We start from the raw sequence: 19515 nt of genomic DNA on the forward strand, positions 1-19515 counted from the left end.
GTTTGAGCATCTGGGTTCGTACACATCTGGGGGCCCAGGCTGTCCAGATTCCTACTGGGTCACTAGATGTGCAGTGTGTCCTGCTTACATCTCCAGAAAATAGACAAACTGCTTTTATAAACATCTATTCACGACCAACCCCGAGTGGGAAGGAGTCTGGCACTATTGACAAACTTAGGCAGTTTATTTCAACCCTTTATCCATCAATTATTCAAATTGTGGGTGGTGATTTTAACTGTCAGTTTGAGCCACTTATTGATGCAACCCAAGATGGCCTAGAGGATGAGGATCACCACTGGCATGTTCCGGAACCGTAGATTCAGGTAGTTAGAGCTTGGACCCCATTAGTGTTACAAATCAATTCATTTACACTTGTGTCCTCCCTTAGAGCCTGTAATGGGAGGACTAAATCTGATAGACCTGGTCGTATGACATTTAATACAGAAGGCCACAACTCTATCTTGGATTACATCTTGGGTGAACCCAAAAATTGGGGAATGGTCCTGGATTTTAAAATATACGACAGAAAAGATAGTGACCACAACCCCTTGGTCATGATGTTAAAACCAGAGAGTTTGGGCATCCCAAATCTAGTCCCCGACCAAAACTCAGTTGGTCCGCCGCTCCTTCTAACCAACAATAGGAGGAGAGTTAGGTGGCCACAGATAATAGGCTCCTCAGACAAACTTGCTGATGTCCGAAGGTCACTGCCTTGCCTGAGTGACATGGGTGAGGTGTTGGATAAAGCCATGCACTCAGGGACTGGAGAAGAGCCCCTAAAAATACACCTGGGGCTCATTCAGAATCTTTCTGATGTGTTTTGTCCTGTAGGAAGACCAAAGGCAAACCCAGATATAGCGAGCCCTCGGTACAACGTACACTGTAGGGAAGCCAAAAAGGACTTGCTCCTTGCGGTCAAGTCAAAGGACAAAACCAGGATCAAGCTTTGTCGGCGCCTATATAAGCAGGCTATCCAGAGATATGTGGGAGCAGGGCTGGCACCCTGGCCAATGAACCAAATATAGCTGCCTCGGCCTGGGAAGTGCATTTTGGGGCTCTTTATTCCTCCCGAGCGACGACAGCTCTGAGATTACTCTCCCTTGCCTCCCCCATGAGTATCGACTGGAGGGGGCTTGGGAGATTACATCGATGGAGGTAGAGGTTGCCATTTCGAAGTTAGCTCCAAATAAGGCCCCTGGTTTGGATAAGATACCGGGAGATCTATATCGCTCTGAACCAAAAATATGGGCTCCTTATTTATATGTTCTTTTCAATGCCATATTAAACGGTATGGATCCCCCGGATACATGGCGGGGTGCTGAAATAGTATCTATCTTCAAGAAAGGATGTCCCCTTAAACCGTCAAACTATAGGCCGATTAGCCTTATAGATGTGACGCAGAAATTGATGGGTCAAATTATTCTAGGTAGAATACAGAGTTGGATGGAGGACAACGAGATTCTATCCCCTTTCCAGGCTGGTTTCAGGCAGGGCACATCAACGGTGGATCAGCTATTTAGACTGCAGGTCCTATACTGGAAAACTGTGACTGTAGAGGGTGGCAGCCTCTACATGATCTTTGTGGACCTGCGGTCGGCATTCAACCTGGTGCCTAGAAACAAACTGTGGAGCGTATTACAGTATTTGGGCCTACCACGTTATCTACTTAACGTTTTAATGAGACTCCATGCTGGCACTTATGCTCGGGTAAGGTGTGGGAAGCATGGGGAACTGTCAGGTCATTTCCCGGTCAACCAAGGGGTGCGCCAGGGCTGTGTCCTGGCTCCCACACTTTTTTGCCTCTACATAAAAGGATTGGTTGACCACCTCCTGGGAGTAATGAACATCGATGCCCCAAGACTAGCCACTGGCAGAGTGCCCGCTCTGATGTTCGCAGACGACACTTTGTTGTTGTCCAAGACATCAACGGGCATCCAACGTACCCTCGATGGCTTCGCCAACTTCTGTGTGTCGAGGGGGTTGGAGAACAACTTAGATAAAACTAAGTTTATGATCTTTAACCCACCGAGGCAGACACGCCTAAACCCCCTCCTAGGTGGAACCCCACTGGAGAGAGTGGAGACCTTTTAATATTTGGGTATCACCTTGGGAGAACACTTGGAATGGGATTCGCAGCTGGCCAAAGCTGCACTCAAGCTATCTAAGGTGGTGGGTGGGATCCAGAAGTTGCATAGAGTGTCCGAATTCAAGCCTGCAGCCCCAGTAATAGAAATTTACAGTGTCCAGGCCAGATCGGCAGCTCTATATGGGGCCGAGCTTTGGGGGCATGAGAAACCACAAAATCTAGCCAGGGTGGAACACGCATTTGTTAGGACTATATTGGGTCTCCCTGTAAGCACCCCACTTGTACCATTGCGCATGAACCTAGGGCTACTCCCTATTGAGAAGGTTATGCCTCTACGTCCGCTATTGTATTGGAAAAGACTGTGGTCCGTGCCGGAACTCTACTGCTACAAAAATGAATTTGCGGAAATCTGGGATGCATTGAGAAGTAAGAACATCAGGTGGCTGTCCCACATAAAGCTAACTATTCGCAGGCTAGGCTTACCGGATCTTTGGGAAACTCCGGAAGCTGCTTGCCCGGAGATATCCAAAGCCGACCTGAAACGCCACTATAAGAACCATAACTTAGCATCCCTGCATGAGAGTTCCATGGGGGCAGATTGACCACTGAGTTCCTCCATGTTAAAGAAGTCTATAAAAGAGAGGACTTTTTGGACTTGATATTCCCTGCAGTAGCACATAAACTGTATATGCAATTCAGACTCGGCACTCTTCCACTCAGAGCTCTTACCAGTAAATGGGATAGAGCTTTGAGTGGGGAGTGCCCTGCCTGTGGTTCCTGCCTGGAAGATGAAATTCATGTATTTTTCTTTTGCCCAGCGTACCAGGGTCCACGCAAGCACTGTCTAATTGCAATCTGTAGAAACATTGGTTTCCGCCAGTGGGCACATGCATTTAGGGTGTTAAAATACGATACACACCCTCCAATAGTTTTTGCAGTCTCTCACTTTTTTAATGCAATGTGGCACAAACACAGGAAATTAATCACTGTACCCAGCGTCTAGCATGAGTTTACTGTTTTTCAGTTATTATGACGTTCGATAATGAATATTACGTTTAATTTTTGTTTTATTCTTTGCATAGCATTGTATGTATTTGATAATCTGTATATATAATGTATTTTTAAATGATATTCCTATTTATCATCTTAAATTTTGTATCATATGTATTTCTATGAACTTTTACAGTCCTTGGTGGCCGAAATAAAGTTATCGAACGAACGAAAAACATAAATAGGCAGGACCGCCATATGCCCCACATATGGATATATGGTTTTTGCCACTGTTAGAAGATAGTAGCGAACACATGCCAAAGGGGCAGTGGAATGATGGAAGCAGCATAATGCTAGAGGACTTTTCCTTGATGACCTCTTCATTATGTTCTGCAAGCCACAGGAAAGCTTCAGGGTTGGACAGGCTTTCCAGAGACTCCTATGACCATGAAAACAATTGTAGGAGTTCTGGAGCTGTCACATGGCGTCCTTTCACTACAAAGCACTGAGGAGGCTTGAAATTCAGGCAGACAAAGGAGACTGATAATCTAGAGCTGTCTACAAACCTATAATGGGAAAAGGCTTGCTTACAAGTTAGCAAAAATGTATCAAGCAATGACAGATATAAATCAATACAATATGTAGAAGTGCCTGCCCGCTCAAAGTTAAACAAGGTTTACTGTACTAGAAAAAGAAACTGCCTGGTACATGGAGAAGCAGTCACCAAGTTGATATGCATGATGTGGTCCTCTCCAAAATTAGCTGAATACGGAAAGGGGGTTATGACCAAGCTGCATCACAAAAACATCAACTAAAGGTGAAGCCGGCTCTAGCGGCTCAGTGGACTAATGCGTCCACTGCAGTGGCTTATGTTTGACCTGATGGTCACAGTTTCAAATCCTGGTGGGTCCACTCAGCCTTTCATCTATTTGAGGTCAATAAAATGAGTACCACTGAGTTGGGTAACCATAAACATCTGTTATTCAGCACCAGGATGCCTACAGGTGAATGTGCGCTTTACAAAAACACATGTTATGTTATCTTAAGCAGTGCCAGGTAGGAATAGTGCCTACACACAAAGGCAGTAAAATGAGACCTAGGATCGCAACCCTGGGAACCCGCCTAACTGTCCGCTGCATGGCCATACACTGGCTTCACCCCATTGGCCCAAAAGGGGAGGCTTGGGAAACAGGATCTTATGCAATGGGCTCAAGCAGAAGAAACCCATATCAGGTCCATGGGAATTTCAGAAAAAGATGATGGGAGTTGATATAAGTGGATGGCAGTAGCTAAAATAACTGACTTAGGGCCTGATTGCGATTTTTGCAGATGAGATACTCTGTCACAAATGTGACAGATATCCCGTCTGTCCTATTAGAAGTTCCATAGGATATACGGAATTGAAATTTGGCCGACGGTATATCCGCCACGTTTGTGACAGAGTAACGCTGTCTGTCAAGATCGCAATCAGGCCCATAGTCTTTAGATTGTAGACCACCTTGAATCCAGTAAAATGGTGAAGCCAAATCATACCAAATCAATGGTAAAACCAAATTGAACATGGCTATGTACAATCCCATATCTGGCTAGATATAGGATTGCATGGATATGAGAAAAAGGGGAGGTAGGGAACTTAAAGAGGGGAATTGATGACAGGCTAGAATGAAAAATAGGAACACCAATGAATAGAGAGTGGAGATGCCATATAGATAGGTTATACAGGGTAGATATCAAAGTAAAGTGGTGCAACTAAGCAGGGTAGGTGGGGAAACATGTCAGAACCCCAGGTAGATGGTAATGAGCTGAGAAATGCTAATGCAAGCTTGATATACATATATGATTTTATTGCAGAAAGACAGGTGAAGACTGGCAATATTTTGGTAGAGTTGATAGGTAATGTATTGGCATGCACTTGATAAAAGGATAAATATAAATAGAGAAGGTATTACAGGGGCTAAAGAGTGAGTGTGTTTTAAAACCAAATGAACTTCAAATCCACCTTTGTGTTCTCTGTTTTTCATACAGATACAAAACGATTGTTTCTCTGTAATTACTAGGAAACCCCCCAGAAATGCTGAATTTAGATTATCTTTCAGTGTCTCTCCATGTTGTCTGCTATAACCACCAGGTCAGTTACAGCATATTACAAATTCTACAGTACTGCTGTTTTCCTTTTACTGTATGTGTACACTTAGCACATAAACCTACAGACATCAAATTATGAGAAACACTGATGAGTTACATACTGTGGAACATTAATAGTAGTATCTTTATTATAGTAGTATCTTCGTTTATTCACTGATGAAAACTTAATATGAAGTAGTGCATAATTAAATATGGAAAAATACAGATAGAAATGTCAACAAAATAAATACGGTCAAACCATTTGTTTATGTACACACACTTGTTAAATCATTGCTCCCCAATCTCATCTGATAGCATCAGGGTTGACTTGATTTTAATTTACTTTCAGTTTGAGTGCCACCCATACCTAACTCAGGTCAAGCTTGTGGAGTACTGCCAGTCTAAAGGCATTCCTGTCACCGCATACTCTCCCCTAGGCTCCCCTGACAGGTCATGGTGAGTCCATCATTTTTAATTATTATCGTTATTAAATGTTATACTTTTAAAACTGAGACTAAAATCTAGCAGTTTCAATCAAATGATTAATGTTGTCAGTGATTTACTTTTTAGAAATAAATTAACGAGCCATGTGAAAGAAAAATATCTCTCCAAAGCCCACTTGAAGTCTATAGCATTTCTGTTAACACCTTCGCCGCAGGGCTAATTCCCCCGTGGCACTGATGGGAGGGGCAGCGCCACCATGCTTGTGAGGAGCTCGGCTCGTCACGCTGCACGGTGGCGCTGTGCTTATGACGAGCTGAGCGGAGCTCGTCATGACCACGCCCGTCATGAGCACGCCGTCATGACCACGCTCGTTTAATGGAACGCTCAGCACCGTGGGGGAATTAGCCCCGCGTGTGAGCGCCGCGCGTGTTATGACGAGCTCAGCTCGTCATGAGCACACGGCCACCGTTCCTCATGACGAGCTGAGCTCATCATGAGCACGGAAGGAGTTAAGCAAGAAGCAGGGAAAAGCTAAATTAAAGCAGTTTCGCAGTTCAACAAAACATAGTTTTGCCTCACTAAGCTACTGAGCATCTAATGTTAACCCCTTCCCTATTTTCCCCTACTTGTATACATTTTCTTCACATCTCAAGAAAATAATTAAAAAGGACCTGGAAAGGAGATACAGCAAAGGAGATCTAAGATGCCAAGCAAGCTGATTTAAGTATCCTCACTTGATAGTGCCAGGCATAGAAACAAGGCCAGGTATGTCAGAGGCAAGAAAACTCAAGTATGTTAATATAACCTAGGCATACAAAATTGGTGAAGGTTTTTAAGCATGGTGATTTAGCAAATGCATAATTAAACCATTAGAAAACAGCAAAACATGTTCACATTCATTTAGCAAGGTGGCTCTGCAACTGAATGCTCTTTGCTGATATCCATAGTATTCTGAATGGAATGTCAAACTCCTAGTAAGGTACACTGAGGCTCCATTCTTTCAATGGGGACCATTCAATTCAGTAATATTGTTGCACAGTCACCCTGTGTGCCCTGTGAACTACCATTTTTTGCTAACTGGTACTGGTTGTAACTGACTTTGACTGTCCCTGAGCTTTGTCTAACTAGGCCCAAGGCCAGTGTTATGTTGAAGATGCAAGTGAAAACACACACATGCATTAGGGTACACAATATATTAGGTTACACTTACAATTCACATGTCCTACCCTATACGTCCCTAGTAGATAATTGGGCAGGGGGATTAAACCTAACTATAAATCTCTAGGATATAATAGGGAATGGCAGTTTAGAGGCAACATCTCTTTCTGCACTTGCATGTGTGCACTGCTGAGCGCCCAAAGTCATTTTAAAAGCACCCCTGTGTTGCAGCACTGCTTGTAAATGTAAATTCACTGCAAACTCAACTTTGATGGTAGGGGTATTTACAAAGTGATAGTCTACAATATATGGGCATATTAGGTAACCCCTGGGTCTCCCCTAGGTGTCCTAGGTGTGGAGGTTCATGTAAGTATAAGGAGGACCCTTATAAAATATGTTTTCATAGGCCCTGGGGATAGAGAAATAACACATTCACTTTCCTCATTGTAGTAAAGTGCCCACCAAAATCAACTTTGGTATTTGGAGCACTGTGGAGTGTGGATCTAAATTAGTTTCTTATATTCAGAAACCCCAAGATCTGCCCTGGGCATCCCAGGAGTGGTGGTCATGTAACTATAAGCACTATAAGTAGTGACCTTATAAAATATGTTTTATATGCTGTGATGATGTAGGAATTGCTCATTGCAGTTTCCCCATTGTAGATGCCTAGCCCCATAGGATAACATGGCAATAGTTTATGAACGCATAAATATGGCTAATAATCAAATGAGTTATCAATCAAGGATTTAGGAGAATGGTTTAATATGCCATTGTTGAATGTAAAATATATTGAAAAGAAGTTATAAGACTTTCTTGTCTGTAAGTCAAAATTCAGCCTTCCTGCAGTCTTTCCTAATTGGTCAGAGTTAAAACGATTAGCCGGGTTGCTTTGATGACGTGATAAGTGGCTCACCGGGGAGAGGCTATCTGGTCGAGAGGGCTCTGAATCAGAGCAGGGTGGAGAGGTCCTAAAGCATGAAGTTTCAAAGGAGAAATAGGACAGGCAGAGAATGCCAGTTTAATTTACCCCATCACCCCAGATCCAGTCAGATAGGAGGCTTAAGGAAGGAATCTGCAGCTGGTATGGAGAGCTATGGAAATGAGCCATACTGAGTTGGTTTAGTTAGCTCTTCATGCTGTGCTGAGATTTCAGACATGCTCTGGGATGTTGCGTTACACTAGATTGGAAATTAGTGCGCTCCTGCGTCACCTCAGAGAACACTGAACAAATATGTGCAGGCCACCCTGTGCTACACGTTTTGTTTGCTGCCTTTTAGTGAGGAGTGGCTGTATGGGTGTCACCTGTTGCTACAGGTTACTCCACTCGCCCTGGTTTTGGGGACGTTTGGTCGGGTGTACTACACCCTTACTATTATGTCATACATGTGTGTGCCTGTTGTTTTTACGGCTAGTTCATGTCGTGCTTTGTTGTGCCTCCCCTCATGCCTGTCTGGCCAGTGGGTTTGGGTGGTGGTAGTCATAGGTGCGATTGTGTCGTTTATCTAACATGTTGTTTCTTCTGCCATTTTTTATGCCATAGAGGGGGAGCATGTGTGACATATTATCCTGTGTATTTCTCTGTGCATCTTCTGCAATTTTCATCTTGTATATTTACCTATGCAGCTTCTTAAAATAGTTTTCAATGCTATATTGTTGCTGGTTCTTTAACCATCTATCTTCTTTACTATTTTCAATGTATTATTATAGTTTTTCTTGCATATACTTTATTCTGCTTTGTAGATTCATTTTTGTGTTATATAAAGGGGAGGATATGTAGTATCCTGCTCATGTATTTACCCTGTTGCTTTCTCCCTAGCTGCTCAGCCAGTGTGAATGTGCTGATTGGAATGTTAGGGTGGTGATGATTCATGTAATGTTTGGGTGCCTGTGAGGTGAGGTGGGACAGTTGGAGTATGGGCTGAGCAGGAGGTAGGCTGCTCCTGGTGGGGCTCCTCTACATGACCTTATCAACTTGTAACTAACTCTGAATAAACCTTCTTCAACTACATGTTGGCTACTGGACATCATTATTACAAAGTCCTATTTGATTCAAGCATTGTAACTCATTAATGCAGCCCACAGAATTCTCTATCCAGGAGTGTTAAACAAGCAGCCATTATACAAACAGCCACAGTAAACAGTCTTAACAGTTCAGAGAGAAGTGACAGAGAAACAACGGGTGGAAACTGGTGTTATTTAACTATCTATAATATTTTGTCTCTGACTGTCCCTCCCAAGGGCTGTACAGAAGAAACCCTTAGGAATGATGTATGTCTGAAGAGTGCCCCAGGTATGGCAGAGAACAACCAAAAGGAATGAACATTATACAACCAGACATGCTATTTGATCTGAGAAATCTGCCTAGGAATGGTGGAGGAGGATCCCAAAGAATAATCAAACACCACAGATACATAGGTCACTAGCAGCGCCTAAGAGTGACGATACTCATTGATTAGGGAACAAAAAGAGAGGGTATTAGTGAGGGAGTTCGTTCAAGTTACAGAACAAGAGAGGTAGGAGCATAAGCATGGTTCAAGGACAGGTAGAAGCGGGGAATGAATAGGGCAGAGGATCTGCTCTTAACATTGAGCTCTCTGCCCATAACCTGTACACTATAGGAGGTGTCAGACACAGATCACATTGGAGGAGACAATTGGGTGTGCAACACAAGCAAAGGAATAAAAGCCACCTACCTACTTTACATTAACCACTTGCAGCACAAAAGTTTTAAAACACAATGCACAATCAATGCAAAACTAAACTTGCAGACTCTACCCTCCGTTTGACAAATCTTTCTCTTTGACTCAGGCCTACATGGGATGGGAAGTCAGCAGAGGTACAATTAGGCAATAGTTAGCCAAGACGTTATTCCCATCCACCTTTACTCAACACTCAAATGAATGTTCAACAGAAGAGAGAACATTGATGGCTGGCCAGTCCAAGGAGGAAAGAGGCAGGCAAATTATTGGTCATGTGACCCAAGCGGAGTCTCTAAAGAATGGGCTGTACAAGAAAATCAACTAAAAATCACTGGTGAATAAAATGGTGCACAAACAAAATAAAACCAAGTTCAACCCAATCTTTTCTTCGATTCAGTCTTTCTGCAAGAAGGGGGTATGAGATTCAAACAGGCCAATAGCCAGAATAAATATTTCTAGGGGTACATGGCCCTCAGCAATGACCAAAACATTAAATCTGTGCTCTATAAGTTTATTCTTTCACAAATACTGATTGTACTACTAAATATCGATTCCCCGGAAAATCATTGGTACAAGCATATCAGGATCAGAATATTGAAAGATAAGTGCACACAGGATGGTATACATTTATTATTCTCAACTCCGCATCTGCATACCTTGTAGATATATATAAGTTGCAGGTATACATAAATGTGGAATAAGGTATAGAACATCTATACTTACTTGTTGAGAATTTGGATTCAATATTCTGTCTTTGATAATCTGTGCCATCAATATTCTTCTTTCAATATTCAGGGTCACATCATGTGATTCTATGTGAAGGAGTATGTGGATTTTTTAAGGTACATATTAAAGTACAATCAATCAACTTTCCACAATCCAACTTTAAATCTATCAATTAAATGGGATTTAAAGTAGAAGGTTGTACATTTCTAAAATAAGTAGGCTGACTTGTAATTGTGTGTATTTTCTAAACTTTTCAAGGTTTGTAAAATACAAAGCTTATGAAGTTATGTTTTCAAAAAAAGAAGCTGCTCCAGCTAAGAGTCTTTCGTCCCACACATGTTACCTCAAGTGGTGGATGTCCAGCCTCCACTTTTAAAATGATTGTATGGAGAATGTCCTACGTGGGGCATTCTGCATCATGGAAAACATCACACCTGGAAGGACAGAAGGGATAAACCTTACCTCATGAAAAGTTATGATACTTTATCTGCTTTGTAAAGTGTGGAGTTTCCTTATTTTACCCAACTTCGTGAGTGAAGTTTAATTTAGGTCACTACAAATATAAATATACCTTTACAGAGAGCTTGGAGCATATCCATCAAGAACCATTCCTGAATTAAGTGATGAACAATGTATTTAAATTTTTTTAGGGGTGTTTAAATGGTGAAAACTAAATAGAATATAAAGGAGGATGGGAACGTCCTCAATTAATTTCACTGTAAGGCTATGACAAAAGACGAACAGTTCAATTGCATTTGATCAAAAGCACGAGTCACAACTGAACTGACATGACGCAGGATCCGACATTGGCATACACCCTTCATAGTTACAGGCAGGTGGTGTGAAATATCTTGTACCAAAGATGACCCTTATTAGACATCGATCAGCAAGATGGATAGGCATTGGAAAGGATAGGTGATTGTGCAAGCTCTGATGTTTCCATTTGAGGCTGCGGTGATATATACGCTCTATAAATACCAAATAGATAGATAGAGAGGGGTTGAAGTTGTGGTTTCACAAATTGCATCTAGAATCCTGCTATGTATATCTTCTCTCTTTCATTCTGCTTGCATGATACCACCCATTTGGATGCCACAGAGTCCTCCACTTCTGGAATTATGGACATTCTCCATTCTTGCGTGCATCATCCTCATGGTGGCACTCTCCAGAGGGTTGCTTGAATGAGCTTGCACTTTTGATGAAAGGAGAAAGCATGGAAGCCTGCCATGTACACTAGAAATGGAAAATATTGACTTGCAGAGGGATTGTTTGGCAATACTACCGGTACAGGTAAAAATCAAGTTTCACATTAGGGAACAGTTAAGAGACTGACATATTTAAAAGTATACTAGAAAGCCAAATCACCTGCATATTAGAACTTGGACTTCTCAGCATGTAGGATGTACTTTCCAGCGAGTATACGGTAAATGTACACATGGCTAATAAGTTTTAAAAGGGAAGGTGCAATGATTAATAAATAACAAGAAGGTGCCTTTTTTAAGCATCTTTCAAAACTCAATGTGTATTAATTAACAATGGTTAGATCTCATTAGGACTTTGAGACCGCTATGAATTGTGATTTACGGATCTTACACTAAAACCCCATTTAGAAAATAAAGCGTATAATTGTGCATTGAAATCCCTTTGGGCAAGATGTGTTGGCCAAAACATGTAAAGCTGTATATTCCAACTAACGTCCCCAATCGCCTTTTCTCCACATGTATCTATCTCTTAATTTGCTCCTTTAGGCTGTCTCTTGCATTCTCTATTCTCTTCCCACCTAGTAACCTCCATTCCCACTGCCTCTCTCAACCTTTTCACCACTACCTGTTTCTGTTTGCTGATGCATCTATATTCCCAACGGTCTCTCCTGCTCTCCTGCTTTTTCTATTTACTCTTCTTTCTTTATCTCAATCTTCTCTCCTTTCCTAGAAAGTCTTCTCTCTAGCTTCTCTGTACCTCTCAACATTGTACAGCAAAACAAAAGTAAAAACAGACCTTGCTAAAAAAAAATTGCAGGGATCAGGGAAATGTCCTGCCATACAGTGTTTATACACTTGATTGACTGTGCTATCACCTGTAAAAGGAAAGGCTCACTGAAGGCCCTAAAATGCAAAGAAACATCAGAATTTTACCTTGCAGATTCACCCAGTCTGGAGATGTCAGTAGCTGTTGTATTTAATCCAGGGCTTGTTCGCACCCATGAAAGTCTGCAGTGCCCAGTCAATTCTTAAAACAGCCTACTTGGGGAAATCTAGTTTGCATGGATCAAAATATATTTTCTTACCAGAATACTCTGCAAACACCAAACATTGCCTAAATCACAGATTTTCCCCACCCATGTGCTTGAGCAGGTGTCTCTGCGTGTATTCCCCCTAGAACTATTTAAAGAGCCAGGTTGTCAGCTTCTTGTAGAACTCCAGAAGCGAGGAGGGGGCCTTAATGTTTTTTAGAAGTTTGTTCCATGTTTTAGGTGCAATGTAGGAGAACAAGCACACTCTTGCTCTGCTTTTCTTAATGCGGGGTGAGGTTGTGTGGGAGTGGGAGTGAGGCAGAGGTTAGGTGTCTGGTAGGTTGGTGAAAGTGTATGTGTTTATTTAGGTATTCTGGTGCAGAGTTGTGTAGGAAATTATAGGTGTGTGTGAGGAGTTTGAATTGGCTGCGTTTGTGGAGCTCTCTGAGGGGAGGGGAGAAGTGAATGCGGTGTCTTGCAGTGGTGTTTTGAATGGTTTCGAGCCTGTGCAGAAGATGCAGGGATATTCCAGCACAGAGTGCTTTGACACAGTTGAGTTTGCTCATAGTGAGGGCTTGCATGACAGTGTGACTTCTCAGCGTGTTGAACCTGCAAAGATATCTAGATATTAAACTGTTTCTGGAGGATAGATATTCTGTTATTTCAGCCCTTTGTTATGTTGCAGTCTTCAATGGGACATTTTAGATTCATGCTACTGCTAGTTTGAGTATTTGTAGCCCTCTGCAGCAGGAACATTGACCTAGGTCATGTAAACAAAAGAAAGATCTCTAGAGCAGATATATTATCTCACCGAGCTGCCTTTCACAAAGGCCACTGTAGGCTGGGACAATGTTAGACAATGTAAGTCATACCTGAAGGTTGCCCCAGAACAAAAAGCTAATTAAAGCACAATGCCATATTGAAATCTGGAGTTCCTGATTGGACATTGCTGCTGAAATTTAGTAGGTTTAGATAGTGGCATCCACGTACGAATCAGGAACAGGAAAGGTTGTGAAAGTTGCTGGCTTAAGGACGAGTTAACTTAGTGTCCTATACAATTGTGCAATCTTTTCAACCAGCAAATTCTTGTTTGGCGTACCATCTGGTAAAGGTGCAAAGGTAGTTCAGCTAATGCCCACTGACATTTTTGCCTCCCAGCTGTAATTATGAACTAATGTTTGCTACACTTTTAACATCAGCTCCTCACACACAACATCGTGGCATTCCACAGCGGTACATTATATCGCTATTATTCACCATCTACCTAGTCCCCGTACCATACATGATTAAATCATTCAACCTCACCTGGTACAACTATGCAGATGACATAATTTTTATATTCTATGGTATGAAGACCTCTACAATGTAAATCTTGATGTTTTCCTTCCAGCCATAAACACATCAATGATGAATAACCATCTAAAGCTAAATGTGGCAAACACAGAGAATATAAGCTTTGGTCAGTGGCAAAAATACCAGCCTACCGCAATATGGCCGAAAGATCATGAGGCCCAAATCAATAAAAGTCAGAAACCTAGGGGCAACCATGGATTCAGACCTATATTTGATACCACATATTAAAAACATCAAGCAGATTGCCTACTACACAATCAAAACACTCTGTTGCAACCTCCCATACCTTGGAGACCAACAGAAGCTGCAAGTTATCATCACACTTGTAATTTCCAAACTAGACTATGCCAACGGCCTATACCTTGGTGCACCCATGTTCAAAATGCTGCTGCAAGACTTCTCTTTGCCTACACCCCCAAAAGACTACATGACTCCAGTCTTGCAACCCCTTCACTGACTAAAGCAAGAAGAGAAATGTTTGAGTGTTTTTTCATTGTCGACTGAGCCTCTAAGGAAAACGACTGATATACCCTCAAGCTAAATTCAAGCAATACAAACAAAACAGGGCACTACACTCCAGTCTTGCCCGAATGATCATTATACCACCTTCACAGAAGAAACTCATAGGAGCCCCACTACAAATTTCCAAGCTCTGGAACTAACTACCAGCCAGCATTCGAAGCATGTAGGAGCATATTCACTTCATAAGACAGTTGAAAATAGGCTATTTCCAAGACAACTACATCCCCACACATTCTGGCAACAGAACCCAGAAAGACAGTCACAACCTCAAACTCAATCTTACACTTACAATCCACAGATTGGAAACAACCAACCAGCAATCTACTTTCCATGTTGTGTTATGTTGATTTGCATAGTGCACTAACCACCTAATAGGATATCCAGCTGATTAGGAAGGTGTGCAAGTCTATGCTCCCCAAGGTGCTTTATCTAACAGCTAGGTTTACAACTTCTTGTAGAATTCAAGAAGTGAGGCGGAGGCTCTGATGTGTTGAGAGAGGTTGTTCCATGGCTTGGGTGGGATGTTCGAGGATTAGCGACCTCCAGTTTTGCTTTCGTGGATGAGGCGAAGGTGTGGGTGAATGAGAGTGAAGCTGTCTTTTGGGTTGGTGAAAATGTGTGCTGCTGTTCAGGTATTCTAGTCCTGTGCTATGTAGGGAATTATATATGTGCATGCGAAGTTTCAATTGGCTGCGCTTGTGAATGGAGAGTCAACACATTAATCAATTAATCAATCAATTAAGTCGGATTTGTATAGCAAGCCTAATCACTCCAGGGGTACCCAGGTCCTGTGCTGCAGGTATCAGTTGAAGGGCCAGGTCTTGAGTGCCTTCCTGAAGTGGTTTAGTGATGTAGAAGTGGGGAGGCGGAGGGGGAGGGTGTTCCAGACTCGACAGCGAGTTGGAAGAAGGAGCATCCTCCAGCATGATTGTGGCAGATACGTGTTGTCTGAGCGAGGACAAGGTGTGTGGAGCAGAGATTTCTAGAGGGTTGGTGGAAGATCAGGTAGTGGTGCATGTAGTCTTGTCCTTGGTTGTAGAGGATTTTGTATGTGTGGGTCAGGAGTTTGATTGGCATCTCTTCTAAAGAGTGAGTCAATGGAGGTCTTTCAGGTGCTGGGTGATGTGTGTCCTCTTGGGCAGGTTGAGAATCAGTCTGGCTACTGCATTCTGGATTGCCTGAAGTATTTGCAGGACCTCTGAGGAGGTGCCAGAATAGACCTGGTTTCCGTAGTTGAGCCGGCTGGTTATGAGGGCCTGTGTCACTGTTTTTCTTGTGCTAATGGGGAGCCAACTGAAGATTTGTGGGGCATGTGGACCAAGTGGAAGCAGTGACCGGTATTTTCATGGAGAGTTTGCTTTCCAGTATGATGCTGAGGTTGCAGGCATAGTCTTTCAGCGTGGGGGTGGGTCCAATTTCCTCTGACCACCAGGAGTTGTTCCAAAGGGCCGTGTGTCTGCCGAAGATCAGGACTTCTGTTTTGTCCTTGCTGAGTTTCAGGCCATTGTCTTTCATCCATGCTGCGACGTTGTTCATGAAGTTGTGTAAGTTAGTCTTTGTCAAGGTGGGTTTAGTTGTGAGTGAAAGTTTGGGCTGAGTGTCGTCAGCGTAGGAGATGATGATGTTGTGCTATAAAACAATGTCTGCGGAGGGGTAATGTATATGTTTAAGAGGGTAGGGCTGAGGGATGAACCTTGAGGTACTCCACAGAACCTTTGGGATTGGATTCAATTTGTATTCTTTGTGTGCCCCTTTTCTTGTTGCATCTTTGGGGCTTCGAGCATTCTGGCATTCATATTTGGCATTTGAGCATCATTTTGCATCCGATTTAGGTTTAATCTACATTCTCGTTTCCATTGCCGCTATGTTACAAATATAATAAGCAGTAGTTTTCATCAACATATTTATGTCCATCTCTGTATTTCAATCAACAACTATTCTTTTGCCTTGTGGACAAAAAGTTCCTATATGTGCTATTTGTCCACCACCTTGAAACCAACAGCAGGGGCATATTTAGACCCAGAACCTGCCACGTATGAACCATTCTGAGCCAATATGTATTTCTCCTTAATCTTCCTCTGCTTTGCCTCCGAATTGTCACATCAACATCTCACATAAAGCAAAATCTCATCCAGGGACTTCGACTGCCAACAAATTACGTTCTGCTGTATATTAGAGCTATTATCCTAATGCAAACCAAGAACGTACTGAGACAAGAAGCCACTAAAAGTTCAATTTCAGCAATTTTGACACCACTGTTCTGTTTGCAAAATTGTATTAACCTCTCATAACAAGCATGCTGTTGGACCTTTATCTTAGGGTGGTCTTCCACCAACATGTTGTGTGTTTACCTCCTCTTTATGCTGATTCTTCTTGTTGGTCTTAGGACTCTGAGCCCTTTACCGTTGCTGACCAGTTCTAAAGTGTATGTAATTCTCTGCTAAACGTGGTAACTTTGGAATATACACAGTTGAAATATTTAGTTTACTTTTAAGTTACTTGTAAAAAGATATACCATATACCGAGGGCCTGGTACTTAAATGGTACTAGTGGGCCTGCAGCACTGATTGTACCACCCACATAAGTAGCCTTTCAAACCTGTCTGAGGCCTGCCATTGCTGGGCCTGTGTGAACAGTTTACTGCCACTTTAACTTGGCATTTAAAACTACTTGCCAAGCCAGAAACTCCCCTTTAATTAAACATATGCCAACCCCAACGTAGGCCCTAGGTAGCCCATAGGGCAGGATGCTCTGTAACTAAGAAGTAGGACATGTACTGCTACGCTCTGCATGTCCTGGTAGTAACAAACACCCAAATTCATTTTTCACTACTGTGAGGTCTACTCCTCTCCAAGGTTACCATTGGGTATTCCTCAATACACTTTTAAGCTGTAATTCCTGATTGAAAAGGAGTGGCAGCATGGCTGCATCATGTTTTATATCCTTGGAATGGTAATGATGAATCGTCTTCACTGATAAAGTTGGAGTTATCCTTACTGTTTTAGAAATGCCACTTTTAGAAAGTGGACATTTCTCTGCTCTTATTGCTCTGTGTGCCTGCAGCCTATCTCCAAAAATGTTTGAGGTGGGTGACAGCTACATTTTGCACATTCCCTCTAGACAGCCACAAACACAAAAAGAGTAGGTATGACAGAGTACCCATCTTCTTTCATCTGCATTCAGATAGCGTTTCCTGGACAGGAAGAGAGAGGAGAGCTGACATTTACACCTGAATAGGTATTGCCTTGTTTCGCACACAAAGGACTGCTTCCCCCCTACTGATAGTCTGGAGCCAGGGCTGGGAAGAAATGGGCCAGTGTGAACTTCAAATACCCTTCTTTGAAGTCACCCCCATTTTAATGTCACTACTGGGTATAGCTACTAGGACTCTGACCCTACCAAGACAATAAACTACTAGACTAGTGAAGACCTCTAGCAGGACTGCTGTGCTTCTACAACGACTGCCACTCTGTGGGACTGCTGCTCTATAAGAACTGCTTTTCTGCTCTGGTGTGCTGCCGTTTTTCAGCTACTTGCTACCCTCTGCCCCTCTGATGAAAATGACTGGACCCATTTCATTTGAACCCAGAGTGTCTCCAAGTTCTTGCTGGCTTGCCCCCTATTCTGAATTCTCAGGGCCATCAAAGACGTCCTACAACCCTGCAAAAGCACCTGGACTCTGCCTTGCCACGTTTTCGCAATCCATGGGATTAACAGCAGCGAGGAATCTCCTTCAATATGAGCATCGAGTCTTCAACATCGATGCTTCCTTCATCTATAGTACTTTTGCAGCAGTGCCTGCCCTCCATCACGATTTTCCTGAACTTTGGATTTACCCCAGTCTAGCGAACCAGATGTCCCTGGTTGGCGCTTTATGACTCTAAGAACTATATTTTCATTTAATCTTCAAAAATTCATATCTGCAGTTCTACTTATTGAATATATGTCATTTTGGTCTTATGTTTCTCATAAAAATGTAATCTATTTTTCTAACCCTGTGTGGAGTATGTATGTGGTGCTTTCATTGTGTTAGTGTGTGTGTGTGTTGCACCAATACTTTACACATTGCTTCTTTAGATTAGCCTGACTACTCTGGCCCAATCTACCAAAGGTTGAGCACAGGTTATCTTTTAATGTGCATATAGCTTTCCCTGACTAGAGTGGTGGTTCCTGCTTCGACAGGCTGCATACCTCTGCCAACCAGAAACCCCAATTCTAACACAAGTACAGGCTCTTTGGACTCTTGGGCAGTACTACTAACTTTGATCCAGCCAACCTCTTTCTGCTGAATCTTCATTTTCAAACAGCAGTCATCTGATTATACTTGTCCATAATAAGAGATTTACAACAAGGCTTAGACATATGGTACCACACTTGTTACACTGTAGGGATGTGGTCTATGTGGTGCACAGATCATGGGAAAATAACCTCCTATTTCCCAAGTTACTGAATAAAATTCACACATGTATTAGCGACAGGATGATCAGCATACACTGTGTCCAATAGTATAAATTGAACAACAAAATTAGTCTTTCACATTTCAAATGATCACAAATATTTTCATGGAGACATGTTGGTCAATTTTCAAATACTTTATTCTTTTTAAAACTTCAAAACGTAGCCAACGCGCTTCGTCCCATCTCAGGACTTCTTTTGGGGCTACAAAACACAGATAATAAATATATATAAATATACATTTAAAATCACAATATAATACAATGCTCCATAAAAATACAAACACATCTTTAGGCTTCAATATACAAAATTACATATATATACATAGCATTTGGCAGAAGACAACTATTTTCCCACATAATGCTCGGGGATATAGTTTATTTTAGCGTGTTCATGATTGTTTAAGATCATATGACACCATGCTTGACCATGCTTGATCTAAACATATCATTTTGTTTTCGGAGAGGCATTTCTCTGACATATCTGTTTATATTTGATAAAATCACTCTAATCATAAAGTGCAACTTCATAACGTATTGCTTTTTGTTCCGTTATCTAGTTATGTGAGTGGGATTATTTGTTATGGACAGATACGATTGTCTATACAAGGGAGAGAAAGAAAAAGGAGAGCTTGTTTTCAGAAGGAATTTGCGCAAGTACTGCAATACCAGAATCAAAGGGTAAATTACCTTGATCACATGAGATGGATTCCTATTTGTGATAAA

The 19515-nt window shown here is 42.1% G+C and overlaps 1 protein-coding gene across 2 annotated transcripts in view; it reads left to right on the forward strand.

Moving 5' to 3' along the window:
* Positions 1-19515, forward strand: part of LOC144797444 (aldo-keto reductase family 1 member B1-like) — a 303524-nt gene that overhangs the window by 235217 nt on the left and 48792 nt on the right. For both annotated transcript variants that reach the window (XM_078668212.1, XM_078668249.1), the window contains one exon: positions 5550-5656. In XM_078668212.1, coding sequence (XP_078524338.1) covers positions 5550-5656 — 107 coding nt within the window. The remainder of the gene's footprint in view (positions 1-5549; positions 5657-19515) is intronic.

Source organism: Lissotriton helveticus, chromosome 1_1, assembly GCF_964261635.1.
Source record: "Lissotriton helveticus chromosome 1_1, aLisHel1.1, whole genome shotgun sequence".
NCBI classification, from domain to species: domain Eukaryota; kingdom Metazoa; phylum Chordata; class Amphibia; order Caudata; family Salamandridae; genus Lissotriton; species Lissotriton helveticus.